The 17,907-nt window shown below is 42.0% G+C and overlaps 1 protein-coding gene across 1 annotated transcript in view; it reads right to left on the reverse strand.

Moving 5' to 3' along the window:
- Window positions 1-373: 373 nt before the first annotated feature.
- The window catches only part of CHRM3 (cholinergic receptor muscarinic 3), a 2,680,897-nt gene continuing 2,663,363 nt past the window's right edge, over window positions 374-17,907 (reverse strand). The window contains exon 11 of the mRNA XM_078649289.1: window positions 374-3,554. Within this exon, the coding sequence (XP_078505415.1) occupies window positions 1,730-3,535 (1,806 nt within the window). The 5' untranslated portion in view covers window positions 3,536-3,554 and the 3' untranslated portion in view covers window positions 374-1,729. The remainder of the gene's footprint in view (window positions 3,555-17,907) is intronic.

Here is a 17,907-nt window from a genome sequence, read left to right on the forward strand (position 1 = left end):
GTTGCTGCTATGGATGTCATGTATAATGGCTGCTGCTCTTTTTTCATTTTTGTGATATTTGCACTGTATTTCGGGTTGTATTGTTGTCACTTTAATTTGATCGCACTAGCACTTTATCCATGTATGGATTGTTCCATTGGACAGATTTTCCAATGAAATTGTTTTCTTCTTTACATCAATTGTAATGTGTGAATCCACTCAATTTTTTTTTTTAAGTAGCCGAATGTTTTAATGTTGTTGGTGAAACCTCTTCTCTACCCCTAATCGTTTTTTAGTTGCAAATTTGGCACACAAAACAACATAATTTATTGTTTTCACTTTATAGAATTTCATACAATGGGCCAAACAACACAATTAGCTTTTTGTTCCTGACTGTAATTCATGACACCATAGCCTACAAACTTTATTTTAAATAGACATTTTATACAAGTCGTATAAAAAAAGTATTCTTTTTCGATACCAACAGTATAGCTAACTTTTAGCAACATGAAAGCTAGATACATTAGAAGGTATTCATAGGTCAGGTGGCCTCTTTATGAATCACTTTAAAAGGACATAACGTTTGTACTACTTATCAACATTAAATAAACGTTGGTGATGTATAAATATTTTCTTCATATAAACATAACACAAAACTGTTAACAGTTCATCTACACAGACACCATTGAATTCACTTCCACTGTAGTCAAAATCATCTGTAAACACCATCGGACACTGAATACAAAAAGCAGCTTGTACACCAGTTCTGTGTTCACAACACTGATGTGATATGACAAAGGAAGTACTCTTTGCAAACCTGTGCCGGCAACAGAATTTGGTCAGTTCGAAGGATAGTACAAAATGATCTTCCAAAAATGTGAATATATTGAACTTAAAACATCACTCAAAAGCACAGCATTTTCTTGGATGCAAAGTGCACACAGTATAATACCAGGAAACACTGGTGGTTACAAGTGTAAAGCCCTTATGTTCCCTTTAGAGTTCCCAAGAGTCACAAATTGATTGGAGGTTGTGGTTGAATCGGTCTTCTGCTGCTATATAAGCGAAAACAAGGCCAAAACCATCAGGCAGGTAAACAGGTGTCTTTTTAAGGTTGTACCTGTCCCTTACAAATAGGAGTTTATAAACGTGTGTTTTGTATTTGTGCATATCCTATTGCACGTGGAATAATAAATTTTGGAGTCCCATTTTCCTTCCGGGACGATCTGCTTCCGAAGAATCTTTTGCTTATTTCCAGAAGATTCTGTGTGGTGAGAGCCAAAATTGATGCCAAGGAGCAAAAGACTGGAAGATCTCCTTTATCAGAATAATTTTGCCACATGCATACACATGACAATAGAAATATTGAAACTTAATTTCACTTGTGTCTTATCTCCTTCCGCCTTGTAGAGGAACTTAATGGATTCTCGATTGAGTAAAAACAACTGTTAGTGAGACAGGCTTACCTGAGATACCAGAGTGTAACAATGTCATAAACTGTAGGTGGAGGGCAGATTGGAAAAAAGAGGTACATAAACATTTTTTTATGATAAGGAGCAGTTTTTTCTTCATCATAACATTTTGATATATTTTTTTCCCAACAAAGTGGGTTCTGTTGCCACATACATACATCTATTGAAAGAATATAGGAATCTGGAGCCTGCTCTCATTTTTCATCAAGAAACACACTGTACACTGATCAGTCTCTGTCCCAAAGCAACGCTCCCCTCCGATCTGACAGGGATATATTTTAGGAGGCTTGGTGAGGGCTTCTTTTGTGAAAAGTCACAGACTGCCTCTGCTGGTACTGCTGCTTGCGCCTTTTTCTTTTGCCGCACTGGCACAACAGCAGCATCTTGAAAGTGGTTCTGAAAGTTTTATTACACAGTGCGTAGCACATGGGGTTTACTGTGCTATTAATGTAACAAAGCCAGTAACCCAGGTTCCAATATGTTTGGGGAATGCAACTGTCACAGAAAGTGTTCACAAGGACCATAATGTTGTAGGGGGTCCATGTGATGATGAAGGCAAAAAGAATTGCACTCAGAGTCTGTGCTGCTTTCTTTTCTTTGATGAGGGACATTCGTTTCCGTTTGGTGATCTGGTTCCTTGCCTTTGCCGCAAATTTTTTCGCCAGAACAGCTTCCTTGAACGAGAGAGGGAGGGGTGCTGTTCCCTTGGTCACTGAAGAGTTGAGCTGGGAACTCTTTTCCTCCTGCCCTGTCGGTCCAGTCGGAAGCTTGTGGAAACCTTTCTGGAGGCTGCTGCTGCTTCCATCTTCTAGGCTCTTCTGAGAGTGCAGCTTCTTCGGCCGCCGCTCTTTGGCCTCGTTGTCTGATTTTTGAAGCTCGTCGCCAGATGCATTCAGGTCATCCGAAGATGGTAGCTTGGTGGCGTTCAGGATCGAGCTGTGGCCGGGCAACTTGAGCACAATGGAATATATAGCCCTGGTCTGCACGGGCATGTCCTCTTCATCGGAAGAAGCGGAATTCTCAGCAGAAGCATTTGCGTCATTGTTGTTCCAGCTGTCGCTGCTGCTGTGATCCTGGTCGGTATGCTCTGCTTCTGGTTTCCAGCTCTTCAACATAGGCCAAAAGTTGCAAATGCCAAATTTCCTCCTGGAGGAACGTTTAATGCTCTGCTGTTGCTGTAATTCATAACTGCTGCAGCTCCTGGAGCTTCCGGTCTTGCGCATGAAGCGCACTGTCTCAGCTTTGCTCCCAGAGGCCTGCAGGCCAGCCAGCTCTTTGGTGCGTTTCTCTGTCTCCTTGTAAATCCTCCAGTACAAAATAGTCATAATGGTGACAGGCAAGTAAAAGGCAGCAATGGCGGTCCCAAAGGTGATAACGGGCTCTGTTAGGAACTGGATCGAACACTTATTTTCGGCCACCGTCCGACCACCGACAAAATACTGCCAAAACAAAATGGCGGGGGCCCAAAGCACGAATGATATTACCCAGGCCAGGCCAATCATCATTCCAGCTCTCTTAGTTGTTCGTTTCGCTCTATATGTAAGTGGCCTTGTGATAGAAAAATATCTGTCAAAACTAATTACTAGAAGGTTCATGACGGAGGCATTACTAGCTACATAGTCAATGGCTAGCCACAGGTCACAGGCCAGGTTGCCCATAGCCCAGCGGTCCATGATGATGTAGGTAGTGGAAAGATTCATAGAAATTACACCAATAATCAAATCCGCACAGGCAAGGCTCAAAAGGAAGTAGTTGTTCACTGTCTTTAGTTGCTTATTGACTTTGAAGGCCACTATCACCAGAATGTTTCCTATGATGGTGACCAGGGACAAGATGCCGGTGAGAAAAACAATCACCACCACTTGCCACACTGGATGCCCACCAAGAGGATCAGTGCCATTGTTTTGTTGTGACTGATTTGCTTCTACTATTTTCAAGGGGAAACTCTCGTTCATTTCGGAGCGGTCATAGCTGCCAAGTATTGCTGCTGTTTCATTGTGCTGACCCACGAGTTCTGCAAAGCTGTCCAGGAAGCTGAAGTTTGAGACGAGGGGCGAGGATGTACTGTTAATAGACAGGGTCATTTTGACTCACTGACATAATCTGCAGAGAAGAAAAAAATAATATTTTTATTAAATGAGTATGGGACAAGCCTACCATTACTTTTTCTAAAATGTTTTACAACTTGATTTTAAGAAATCTCAAACAGCATATGTTCAGCTGTGTACAACTGCTGATTTCAGTTAAACATTTGTTATGCATACAACCACAATAAATGGTTTGCAAAAACACACAGTGTTGGAATTTACCAGGTGCAATAAATACCTCAAAGCTTTTCCAGCCTGCCTGTAACTAGGGCATTAAACCTAATCACTAAATAATTTACATGAGCTAAATGCAAATTAATGAGCACACAGGCCAAAGCTAACCTCTATCAAGACACCATCTCCAAAAATCACATTACAGCAGAGAACTGTTCTTTGTAGTTCACCACTCATTAACCCCCTTACACTAAGGCCAGTAACCCACAGTCATCAATGAATATTCCATTAAAGAGATACACTACACAGAACACACCATTAACACCTCTAACAGTCTAGCAGACAATCACATAGTACCTGCATAAAGCATGCCCAAGTGAAGCATATTCAGTGATCAATTATTTGTGGTCATTTCATGACAAGCTCAATAAAAGTGGTCACATTTAATGGTAAACCCCATTGTCTCCTCTATCATTATGTCTCTCTTCCTTGGACCTGGATACCTACTTCAAGCATAGCTCTAAAAAGTAGTTGTCTTTTCATTTACTAACTGAACCAAATCCCTATATCAATGGTCTTTGATCCATTTAATATATCCAGTTTTTTAAACTGACCAGTGTACTGATTGGATCTGAGGAGATGGTGCAAGATGTCACAAATGTGTCCGCAACTGAATGAAGCTTTGTAGGAGAGTTTGTGACAAGGTGGCATTTGACTGAGCTATATACTTTGTTTATTTTCCTTGAAAAGTGTTATACTATTGCCTTAAAGCCTGCTGCCAAGGACCATACCAGTTGTTAACAGCCCTGTACTTTAGTTATAATATATAACGAAGGAAAGGGTCTTTAACAACTGGTATAGATCAAGGCAGAAGGGCAATAAGGCTATTAAAACTTACCACTCAATGTTAGCTTTGCTTATTTCGTGTTGTGCATGACACCACAGAACGATGCATATGTCATCCTTGGGGACGTTCCACTGGCCAGCATTTTGTGTTTGACAGCTGGTTGTGGCAGTGTTGCAGAACAGACCTGTTTCCTCAATACCGTGTTAGAAATAAATGCCTTACTCAACACACACTACCCGTATGATATATGCGTGACCAATGAAAGTGTGCACACAACAATTTGGCGACGAGTTAAACCTGTATGACTATTCTCGAACTCAACATGATTACACAGACTTTCAGACCACCTTGGGGAAAGCCACAGTGAGGTTATTACTGCTTGGTTATCTCCTGTCTTTCACCGGTAAGGGAGCTGCGGGCAAAGGCATGTGGCATGTAAGAAACATTGCTGACCTGTGTACTTTACAGTTGTGTGTGGTTACTCAGCTGCATTTTTTGAGCAAAGGTGCATGGACTCCTGTGGAGAGCGTGCGTTGCAGCCTGCGTTCTGCCATTATTATGGCTGCTGGTCCTTACCGGCGCTTGTAACGCGTCTTACATAGGGTTACATGATGTGACGCTACGTGATAGGGCACCATCCTTGATATGGGGTTATCGTCCAAATGCTTTAGCGTGTAGTGCAGGCCAACAGAAGGTCAAATAAAGGCATTTCAATTATTTTAATGGCCTGTCACGCTGACAGACACATCTTGTTAGTATCCGCCCACACTACAACTGAAGTTTTTTCCAAGCCTATCACTGGTTGGCACAGCTTCCCTGAGATGGAGGACTGTGGTTGCACCCTGACAGGCACAGCTTTAGTTACAAGCCTGTCACATGAGAATTTTCATGTGTACTCAGCATTCAGGAAACAGGTGAGGGTATTGACCCTTATTTTTTTTTACTATTATAATTACATTTTTGCAGCATTTTTGACGAGACATGTTTGTGTCTTAATACTTGGGGTCATATTTGCTAAGTTAACACTATGTTGGGAGGAAGAATATCAGGTTTCCAGTTTAGCTGTTTGGTAGCACACTTACAATGGCTCAACAAAACTTTTCAATTAGTCCTCCAAATGCATTGTAGGTGTCAGGGCAGAGCCATCAATGAAATGTGTGGAGTGGAAGGACTTTTTGTGAATTATAGTGCAGTGGATGAGAGAGATAAAATGTCACCTGAAGAAAATAAAAGAATACTCGTACACTCATTAGGCCCTTTAGGATTGAAGAGGTACAGTCATATGCCTAGGCTACTGTAAGTGGAGATGACAATGTGTTTGTGGCTGTGCTGAAAGACTTGGATAAATAATTTGCACCTAAAGTATGTATTGGTACCATGAGATTCTAGTTTTTTCAACGCAAACAATGCAAAATGGAATCTGCTGATGACCTTGTGGTTGAATTGAAGAAGCTAGCCATAGATTGTAAGTTTGGCATTATACATGATGATTTAAGTAGAGACCAACTTCTCATGCCCGCTAATAATCCAGCTATCCAAGAACATCTTTAGATCAATGGAGATTCACCACTAGAGGAGGTATTAGCAATAGTATGCAAAGCAGAAATCTTGGGTAGATGTGCCACAGAATTAAAACAATCTTAGAAAATGATGGAGTGTGTGTTTAAGGTGTTGACACGTAAAGTGGAGAAAGACCTGAAGAGTAACTAGATGTTACCACTGTGACAGTAAAGAGCATCTAGCACGTGCCCTGCGATTAGACAAAAGTGCAGTATGTGTGCCATTTAGGACCACTATGTAAAGATGTGCAGGAAAAAAAGGAATAGTGTTAAATGCATATATGAGAGTGGAAATGTTTGTGTAAGTTATATTGAGGAGGAAAGTGGAGAACAGAACACAGTGTAATGAGCTTACAAGATACGTTTGTTTTGAAAATAAATGAGGAGAGTTCCAAAGGGAAGCCAGAGTGTGATATGTCAATTGGAGAGGTTTCCATTAGGATATATGCAGATTCAGGCTCTCCTTTTACCATAGTCAATGAGGAGGTGTGGAGGACTAAATTTGTGTAGGTTCACAACTAAAAACAACAGACATTAAACCAGAGAATTACATGGGAGAGAGGATCGATATGTTAGGTTTTAGGTGGCTGTCCTTTTCACTTCAGGGAAGACATGCAAGATGTGAACTGTATTTAGTGAAAAGAGGAGCATCAGTACTAGGTTGGCAGGATCAAGGAAAGTTACACATTGTCCTGTATCTGAACAGTAGTGTTGGATGTAGGAATTTCTGTGAGCAAGGCGGTGGCGGATAGGTTTCCAAAGGTGTTCAGCAACCATCTGGGCATGGTAGATGGTTTTGAGCACAAGATTGTGCTCATGGGAATTGTTACTCCCAACGTACACAAACTGAGGATTATATCATTGATCATATGTGAGGAAGTCCCAAGGCATTGGATAGACTGGTGTAATTGAACCAATAGAAAGTTCAGAGTGGTTTTCACCAGTGGTGGTGGCACGCTGCAGCTATGGGAAAATCTTTCTCTGTATTGATTTGGGCCATCTGAACAATAACAATGTTATAGGTCGTTTTCCTCTTCCTAAGATCATATAAATGGTTTCATATTTTAAGAGGGCAACGTGGTTCTCTACCATAGATGTTTTAGGTGGCATACCATGAGATTACCCTCTGCTTTTTCTGTGGCTCACAGACCAGAACATCTCTTCATTCTGAGGTGCATCAAACTAGCTCGTCTGTTTTGAATGGATGAGGATTGCTTTTCAGAACAACCATTTAGCAGGCAAAAACAGTAATTAAATCAAGTGAACAGGAGATTATTATCATTATAAGGAACTGTTGCTAATGCTGTGGATCAATGTTAATTCAATTTCAATGACAACAGACAGTCGAAACAAAGCACTCTGCAATTACTCTTTCTATTTGCTGTTTTTCTGTTATCCCCTCATGCCCAGAAGCATTTATCACATACCTCATTCAAATAAGCAGGGACAAATGTACTAATATTTGACACACGGCAGTGCAGCAACCAAAGTTGCTGCACTTTGGTGCATCAAAAGGATGAGAGAAAAAGTATGTTATATCTTTGTGGCTGCCATCCCCTAATGCACACACCACTGCAACAGAGTGCAAGGGTGTGTGCATTTTCTAAAGTAGAGTTTTTTTACTTGAATGGAATCCTTTTAGTAGTAGAACTATCCATTAATACTTTTCACACTTAGTAAATGTGCAGCACCATGCGGCACAAATGCAAAGAGGAAAGAAAATAAATGAGGACAATGGAAAACATTTCTTCTCGTTATACCTTCTTCGAGGAGACGTAAGATTTTGGTCCTATACCATACCTACAAATGTTGGTAGACAAGGATTTAGGTCAAAACCCATGTGTGGTTGTATGGCAATGCCCATGTACCACTCATAGAACTCTACCTTGACGAAAAGTATCACAAAGTAGCTTATAGCTTGACTTTGCGTTCCTTTGGGATGGATCACTGATATAATATCGAGGGACATAATATCGAGTTGAAAAAATATCGTCGACAAAATATCGACAGACAGAATATCGAGTTTGTATCTACAAACAGGTAAGTACACAAATATCGACTACAAAATATCGTTTACAAAAATATAGTTAATTAAAATATCGACTTTATTAAAAACAGTTAAATTAAATTAATATTAAAAATTAATTACTAAAATATACTTAAAAATACTTAAATTACCTTATAATAATTAAATATTTAATGAAAGTTATAAAAAAAATTACAATCATATTTGTTAAAACATATATATATAGTAACATTATATAATTAAATAATAATCAATATTATTACCGTAGGATAGCGGAAGTGTAAATATTACTATTCCCACTCCAGAGAGTGCAACAGTAGGGAAAGCGTTGGATAGCGTAGGGGTAAAAATTACTATTCCCACTCCAGTGAGTGCAACAGTAGGGAAAGCGTTGGATAGCGTAGGGGTAAAAATTACTATTCCCACTCCAAAGAGTGCAACAGTAGGGAAAGCATTGGATAGCGTAGGGGTAAAAATTACTATTCCCTCTCCAGTGAGTGCAACAGTAGGGAAAGCATTGGATAGCGTAGGGGTACAAATTACTATTCCCACTCCAGTGGGTGCAACAGTAGGGAAAGCGTTGGATAGCGTAGGGGTAAAAATTACTATTCCCACTCCAGTGGGTGCAACAGTAGGGAAAGCGTTGGATAGCGTAGGGGTAAAAATTACTATTCCCACTCCAGTGGGTGCAACAGTAGGGAAAGCATTGGATAGCTTAGAGGTAAAAATTACTATTCCCACTCCAGTGAGTGCAACAGTAGGGAAAGCGTTGGATAGCGTAGGGGTAAAAATTACTATTCCCACTCCAAAAAGTGCAACAGTAGGGAAAGCGTTGGATAGCGTAGGGGTTAAAATTACTATTCCCACTCAGGTGAGTGGAACAGTAGGGAAAGCGTTGCATAGCGTAGGGGTAAAAATTACTATTCCCACTCCAAAGAGTGCAACAGTAGGGAAAGCGTTGGATAGCGTAGGGGTTAAAATTACTATTCCCACTCCAAAGAGTGCAACAGTAGGGAAAGCATTGGATAGCGTACGGGTAAAAATTACTATTCCCACTCCAAAGAGTGCAACAGTAGGGAAAGCAATAGAAAAAGGAGTAGAGAGGCGCACTCAAGGAAGTTAGTAGCACAAAAGTCCATTAAGAATGTAGATCTTCTGTTGTTTTCTTATAAATGTTCTTTATTTTCATTCACATAAAACGGCACAGCCAACGCGTTTCATTCCCAAATGTGCCTAGGGAATTTCGTCAGGGCTGAAAAAGACATTTACATGCATAAGTATTTAGTTCGTCTTATGCCTAAAATTACATGTAAAATGGAACATGTCCAAGCTAGTACATAGGAAGATGTAATCTTTACAAAGAGACTAGCGAAATTTAAGAAACAAACCAATAGATCCAGACATATTGGACAGATTTGATGTCTGCCATATGACAGAGCTACTTATCCCCTTACGGATGCATATGCTCCCTCACCAGTGCATTGCAACCATACAACCAGTTTAAGCAATAATGCTTAGAGCTGGTGAAGAGGGACACCAGGCTATTGGAGAGACAGATACCTGGTAGGAGTTGAGTAATTATAACATGCATGAGGTTTACTGTGTCCACAAAGATAGTGTGTAGTCGAGAAGACCATAGTCCCAACTGTGCAAGTATAAGCCACACGTGAAAATAAAACCATTAAAAACACCCCTTTAAAGTGAAAAAGTCCACAGCCTCAGTGACCCCGACAGTCTTAGAGTATCACGAAAAAGTGACCACATAAATATGATCCATAGCTCACCATATACTGAGAAGTCAAGTTGATGCGGTGTTCCTAGAGGAGGTCGTTCTATGGAAGCTGTTGTAACAGTGATCACAATAGATCGCAATGTTTTCCTAAAGTAAAGAAATGATGTTATAATATGATTCGTGATTCCTATTATCCCCCATCTTGGTGCAAGGTGTCCAGTACAAATATATATTTGCCAGACAAGATCATATTCGTGCTATTCCTGTTAGGGTGAATATAGTCCCAACATACACGCTATCAATGATGCTCTACTTAAAAAGGAACCCTATGCGCAAGGAGTGCTTGTAAGATGTAAGTGCAGGCATTCCCTAACACAGGATATACTCTTAGCATTGAATGAGAAGGGGAGGGGCTGGGTAAGCAAAGACCAAGGTGGAATGGTCCCATATGGCTTTATTTGTAACCAAGGGAGACTGTCTGGTACCTGAGAAAAAGTATGCCGCTCAGGTCCGAATGGAATGGATGTTCATGTCCCCCGGATTGGCTGAAGATGTAACCTGTGATGGACAGGGTGTCTGTGAATCCTGGACCCCTATACATAGTAAATAAAAAGATATGTAAGGTAATGTACCGCACGTGATTGCAGAAAAAACCTAGTTGTCGAAAACCAAAATTAAGAAAGAGAAAGTCATCAAGTATACACCCAAGGTTAAGATATATACAGATATAAGCTGCAAGTTAAGATATAGGTACCCATAGCAATATCTAATGCGTGGCAGGCTTGTATAGACTGCATTCCTAGTAAGCTGACGGTTACGGTTGATCAAACTCGAGAGCTGATAGTGCACGCTGAACGCCCCTTGCCGGGAAGCCCCCTCAAGGTACTATACGTAAACTAGATGATATTTGAACATTAGTGGGGCGGAGTCTTTTCACACCGGCATGAGAATTTCGGCAGGGGAGGGGGGCAATGTAGAACTATCCATACCCATTGCACATGCAAATAGAGGTATTTAGTGATCACTGTAGCGACCTCCATCCCCAAGACTTTTTTCAATATCAGCTCTCGAGTTTGATCAACCCCCTGGTCACTTCCTCCTTAAAGAGGAAGTGACCAGGGGTGTGAGTTGTATTTAACAGACAGTTGCATTTATTGAGTTGAATAGAAAATGTTGATTAAGGTGCCCAATATAACATTTGATGTGGTCAATGTGGTTCATTTGAAATTGGGAGGTGCCAATATGTGTTCCAATGCTTGACACAGAGGGACAGCTGAAAAGCTTGTATCGCTAACCTTTACCTCCAGGTACAATCTAAACACTCAAGTTACCGTCCTGGACCTAATGTCTGGCAGTCACTCCATGGTCTCAAAGACACATGGTTTGAGAAAAAAAATCCCCTCTAAGCACAGAGGGAAGTGACCACAGGTTAGCAATTGTATTTACCGAGTAGAATAGGAAACGCTTTTTAATGTTGAAGAAAAGTAGAAGAGTTCATATTTTTATGCTGATGGTGAGTGTGTGCATGTATGAAGGAAATTTGTCCACAGTATGATGCTGTTGTGTAATGATGTATAACTTGCAAAATGTTATTTTAATGTGCTTCACATAAGTGGTAAGACAAAAGTTGATGAATCTTCCAGTTTTCTAAAGATTCTTGCACATTTTCTAAATGAAGTAATATATGATCAGATAGGTAAGAATGTTAAATAGTAGAAAGTATTGGAAATACGACTAGCTATGGAGACTCCCTTAACACATATGTAGAGGGCCTTTTCCAAATAATATGATAACAATACAAATATTTAGCCTAGAGTGATTTAAAGCCACCCAAAAGCACATGTATCTCTGGCCAAAAGAAGGAACATTTGATAATAAAATAACTGAGCATGTTATTACAGATCTCAGAAGTATTAATATGCAGGAGCCAAATAACAGAAGAGAGAAGCTACTTTATTTTTATGGCAAGTTTATTTTTGTGAAAAGTCCAAGTGCTCCTCAAAAAATAATGCCACTAGTACCCTGTCTGTTCTGCCACACCCAAATGATCCAATTAGCACCTCTCACAAGGTAAGTAGTATCTACCTACTGGTGCAGCTACAAGAAACCATAGTGGTATTTAAGAACCCTGAAATTGAGACCCCCTACACAATCTCCAAAAGCTATCCCTAATGTCACCCACAAACGCCAAACCCAAAAAATGCGGGTACACCTAGGTAGCAAACAAGGGTGGGTGACTCCCTGTTTCCAGGACAACTAGAAGTGAAGTTTGTAATGAATGCATCTTGATCCAGCCACTCTCCCTAGTAGGGTAAAAGAGAAGAGCAAAGTCTAGAAGATAGTGATGACCAGTCACAGACATGTTCAGTAACGTTGAGTTTCTTGCAGAGAAGGGATACCACAGGAAGGGCAATTAGAGAGCATGTGTCTAGCCCACAGTGAAGAGATGCAGAGGATGCAAGATGGAGTGGCTATGGCTGTAAGTATGGCACGATGGACAGTAGCTTAAGGAAGAGAAGAGGATTGTAGAAGAACTCTGGACAGTTTACCACCCTGGCAGTAGGAAAAGGGGAGTGTTATAGTTTCAACAGAAAGTGTTCAAGAATGGTTATCACAGTGTGAGAGTACGAGAGATGACAGTGAAGTGAGGAGAGAGGGATAGCACAATGATTTGTCAGGACAGATGCAAGGCGATTTTAGGAGAATAACAAATAGGATAGAGTCTATACTCAAGCGTGTGGATAGCATAGGTAAAATGCTTTAACCCCCAAAAGCAAGGCACCCCACCCATGATGTTGATATCCAAGAAATACCCCTTATTGATTTAGATCATACAAAAAGTATAAAAGGATTGCCTAATTGTGTTGCTATTAGAGAAGGAGAGTGCAATATGCTTTCTAGAGGTAGAAAAACTCGAGCCATAGAGCTTGAGCAATTAAAGTTTCAGGGAACACATGGCCAGCCAGACCCCAGGATTGGATGCTGTAAGATTTTTTATAGGATTGACACTGCATGATGTAGCAGTGCAACAAATAAGTTATCAATCAATTTTGCGCCACACAGATCTCACTCCTAGTGAGATAGTCACTGATTAAGAGAATAGCTGGTACAATGTTATGCCATATGTAGACAATTTAGTATAGTGGACTGAGCGGCTAGCTTCACAAATAAGACCATGGCCACAAAAAGGGTCCTTTGACCCATGTGATATGCTGAATGCTGAAAATTGCATTCTTTATGGTGAGGGAGACCTAGACTGGGATAACCCCTACATGCAAAAAATGTTACATGTATGGCAGAAGAACGCCAGACAGCAAAATCCCCAGCATTCAACCACTCCCTTACATCAAATGCCCCTGATACGCAAGGGACCTGGGGACCCTCATTATGTTCCTTGGCCACAGATGGATAAGGAAAATCCCAGAAATCTGTGGTCACTGCTTACAGAGGGAGTGGGTGAAACGGATTAGAGCTTTTGAAAAACAAACCACAGGTTTCACCTTAGCAGAAGGGGATATAAAGAGTCTGCATAGTTCTCTTATAGGAGATGAAACAGACACTGTATTTCAAAAGGTTGGAGTGAGAAATGTTACCCACACCGGTACTAGATGTGATCGATCTCCATTCAATTTGGTTAGAACAGTAGTTTTGGATCAGCTAAGCAAATTGTATCCTGATAGGCTAGACAATGCAGCCAGATGAGGATCCCGCTCAGTTCCTTAATAGGATGAAAGAAAGATGGACCCAGAAAGTAGGTCTGGATTGGAAAGTAACGGGAGGCAATGCAATATTATTTTATCATGTAGTTAAAAATGGTTGCCCTCTGACATGCAGGACAGCCTAGATAACATAGTGATACTAGAAGCCAAGTCCTGGACAGAAATACAAGTGCACATTATCCATTTTTGCAAGAAAAATCAGGAAAAAGAAAGGAACAAACAGGAGGTGACAGAGAAAGCAGCAGCCAAGTTAGTGCATCAGAAATTGGCAAAGAAAGGAGCAGTAGAAGGAGCTGTAGTGGTAGCCATCACTCAAATTACTGCAATGTCTGTAGGTTCAGTCCCAGGTGCCACCCAACAACAGCACTCACAACAGCAGGATAATGTAGAGATTCAGGGAAATAGTAGAGGAATAGGAAACGGTAGGATGGGTCCTCAAAGGAGTTTTGGCCATTTTACTAGAAACTGCAAAACTATAAGATGAGATGAGGAAAGTGGAAGAGCAGGACTCTATAATCAACCAGGATACATAGCAGTACAGCCACAATCAAATATGCAAATCATATATGTGCCGCAGCCACCATCCCAAAATACACAGCCACCAATACTGTCTCAAGCACAACAGGTGCTGCCTCAGCAAAAATTACCAAACACCCCCAATGGTGGCCCCACTTCAAAGTGGACAAGGAGATGTAGTTGTGAAAGGAGACACTCCTTTCCAGTTGAATTCTGTGGGAGGCTGTTAGAAATGGGGGTCTCTAGTTGGTAGAGGTAGGTACCGTTGTCCAAATAAGGGCCCTTGCTTCTAGTCAGGGTAAGGGGGATATACACCTAAAATAACCCCTGCACACCCCCTAGATAGCTTGGCACGAACAGACAGGCTTAGCTCAGATGCAGTGTGTAAAGCATTTGTGCACACATACAGTAACACAGCGAAAACACTACAAATGGACACCACATCAGTTTAGAAAAATAAGTAATCTTTATCTAAACCAAACAAGACCAACATGTCAAAAATCCACAATACAGTAATCAAAATATGACTTTTAAAAGGTAGAAACATTTCTGTCCATAGCAAATTATAGATGGAACACTTTCAGCACAAAGTACCTTGGATGAGTCAAAATCATAAACAAAAACAGCCGCAGGAAGGGTGATGCATCAGTTCCTTACCCACAGGGAAGGTGATAAATCGGTTCATTACTCCAGGGGAAGTGATGCATCAGTTCCTTACTGCCATGCTGGGGAGGTGATGCATCGGTTCCTTAATGAAGGAGAGGTGATGCGTCAGTTTGTTACTGTGTGGGGAGGTGATGAGTCGGTTTCTTACTGCAGCCCAGCGTGTTGATATAGACTTGGAGCCCCGGTGTGATGTGTGAGGATTGGGGATGCGTCGGTTCTTTATGTGCCAGCGGCACTGGCGCTGCATTGGTTTTTCCTGCCACAGTCCCACGATGAGTTGGTTCTTGCAGCCGCACAGCAGGGCCTGCATCGGAACTGGTGCAGTGATCTCGGACTTAGTAAATCAGTGCACTCGGTGTGTCGTGCAGCGGTTTCTCCCACCATGGAAAGGTGCTGTGTCGGTTTCTTTGGCAATGCATCGGAAACAGGTGCGGATGAGCCACACTTTTTTGTCGTTCCATTACTTCAGCTCCCAACAGCAAGAACAACCTCCAGAGGACCAGAACAGCAACAGGCACCTCTTGGCAGGTTAGAACTCCCAACAAGGAAATTCAGGAGAGCTGGGGGTGAAGTCTGAGTCTTCAAACAGGAGGCAAGCTCTACTTCAAGCCCTTTGAGATCTTCCTCAAGCAGGGGATACAGCACACAGCAATGTCCGTGACCTTTCCTTGGCAGAAACAGCCACTGCAGGCCAACCCCAGACAGCACACAGCAAAGGGGCAGTACTTCTCCATCAGTTTCTCAACCTCTTCTCCTTGGCAATGGTTCGTCTTGAATCCAAGAAGTGATCTAAAAGTCTGGGGTTTGGGCCTCATTTTTTATAGCACAAATTCCTTTTTTCTCTGTTGGCAGAGTAGCTCTTTGCCCAGCCAAAACCAGTCCTGCCCTCTCGAGTGCATCTTCCTGGCAGGAGGTGGAGACAGCATTGTCCAAGGCAGATCAGGTCCATTTAGGTGTGAAAGAAATCTCCTGCCTCTACTCTGAATGCAGCCCCGGTCTATTCAGCCCAGCCCTGACTTACCCTGGAAAGGCAGGACACCCCACACCCCAATGGCTGTCTAGACAGACTGCACATCCCCAGCCCCTGTCACTCCAAAGCCAGACAGTCAATACACAAATCAAGCAGAGGCACATAGGATGGCTAAGTAAGAAAATACCTACTTTCTAAAAGTGGTATTTTCCAACACAGAATGTAAAAATTGTAAAAATCATCCTTACTAAAAGATGCATATTTACATTCAGACGTTAGGCATACTTTACCTTCCTACTTTGTCCCAATGGAAAGTTATATTTATAAGATGTAAATGAACTCCCATTCTATTCTATGGGACAGATAGCCTTTCAAAAGTGAAAAATGAAATACACTGTATTTCACTATCAGGACATGTCACACACCTCAGTACATGTCCTACTTTTCACATACACTGCGCCCTGCCCATGGGACTACCTTGGTCCTACCTTAGGGTGTCTTCTATGTAAGAAAAGGGAGGGTTAGGTTGACATGGCAATACCAAACTGCCCACAGGCACTGCAGTGACATGTCTGAGTTACATTTACAGGCTGCTCATGTGGGTGGCACAATCAGTGCTGCATACCCACTAGCAGCATTTGATTTACAGGCCCTAGGCACACACAGTGCACTGTACTAGGGACTTACCAGTAAATCAAATAGGCCAAACATGGAATTACCAATCCATAAACACAATTTACAGAGAGCACTTGCACTTTGTCACTGAACAGCAGTGGCAAAGTGCCCAAAGCATCTAGACCAGCAAACACGAAGTCCAACACACAGTAAGAGCACAGGAGGCAAAGGCAAAAATACAGGGGAAACCCACACCAAGGGTGCTAGGTCTAACAATGGGTCTCACCAACTACCTCCTGAAGAGATGGCAGACCATACAGAATGCAGCAGCCAGACTCATCCTCAACCTCGCCAAATGGACCCACATCACTCCCCATCTCAAGAAGCTCCACTGGCTCCCGATCCAGAAGAGATGCCAATTCATGATGCTAAGCCATGCCTACAAAAGCTCTACACGATCAAGGACCAGCATACATCAACTGCCGCTGAACTTCCACCAACCCTCCAGACACCTGCACTCCACCTCCCTCTCCCTCGCTCACACTCCTGATCCACCGAAGCAACAGTGGAGGACACTCTTTTGCTGCCAAGTCCTAAAATGGCCTTCCCTTTCACCTCTGAAACTCACCCTCTTTTCTACAATTCAGGAAGGAACTGAAGACTTGGCTGGTCAACTGATCCACCGGCACTGGCAGCCCTCAGCGTATGGATACCCTCGCGGGTAATTTGCTGTGCTTCCTAAATCTTGATTGATTGAATAATTGACTGTTGTTTGTGCCCCAATAGAAATATTGTTTTTTTTCAAAGTTTTTTATTGTATTATATAGCATTCTGTACAGAACTATGCAAATTGTCTGTCATCAAGTTAAACCAACGCCATAAATACAGTGTCAGTAGAGTACTTTCCCCTTCTATCCTCCCCATTCCTCCCCACCCCCCGCAAACCCACCCCACAGAACCCCGCATACTCCAACCAAGCGCAGACAAGTTCGACCAGGATAGCAATATAGAAGTTCAAAATTCGGAAGTCCTCTCGTCAAGCGAGGCCATGTCTCTTGAGTAGTGGCAAATGTTTACTTTCTGTCGCTGAGCTTACCATCCCACCCACGGCCCACATGCAGCCCCACCCCACAACACTTGTATACTCATCATCATTCCCTACACCGTCACATACCAAATTCACATCTCCTATAAATCCCCCCCGCTGCCTCCACCCTCTCACCATCTGTATGCTGACTCAGTAGATAGGGTGTCAGGGGCCCCCAAATATCCTTGGGACGAGATTTCAGCGGCAGTTGTTCTGCATACATATGAAGGTATTCCTGCCAAGTGGACATATCATGGATCCAAGCCTTAAATTTAGGCAGAGGTACGTACCTTTGTCCAAGTAGGGACCCTTCTTCCTAGTCAGGGTAAAGGGGATGCACTTCTAAAGTAAATCCTGCTCACCCCTTGGTAGCTTGGCATGAGCAGACAGGCTTATCTCAGAGGCAGTGTGTAAAGCATTTGTGAACACATATAGTAATACAGTGATAATACTACAAA

Source organism: Lissotriton helveticus, chromosome 6 (assembly GCF_964261635.1).
Source record: "Lissotriton helveticus chromosome 6, aLisHel1.1, whole genome shotgun sequence".
Taxonomy (NCBI): Eukaryota; Metazoa; Chordata; class Amphibia; order Caudata; family Salamandridae; genus Lissotriton; species Lissotriton helveticus.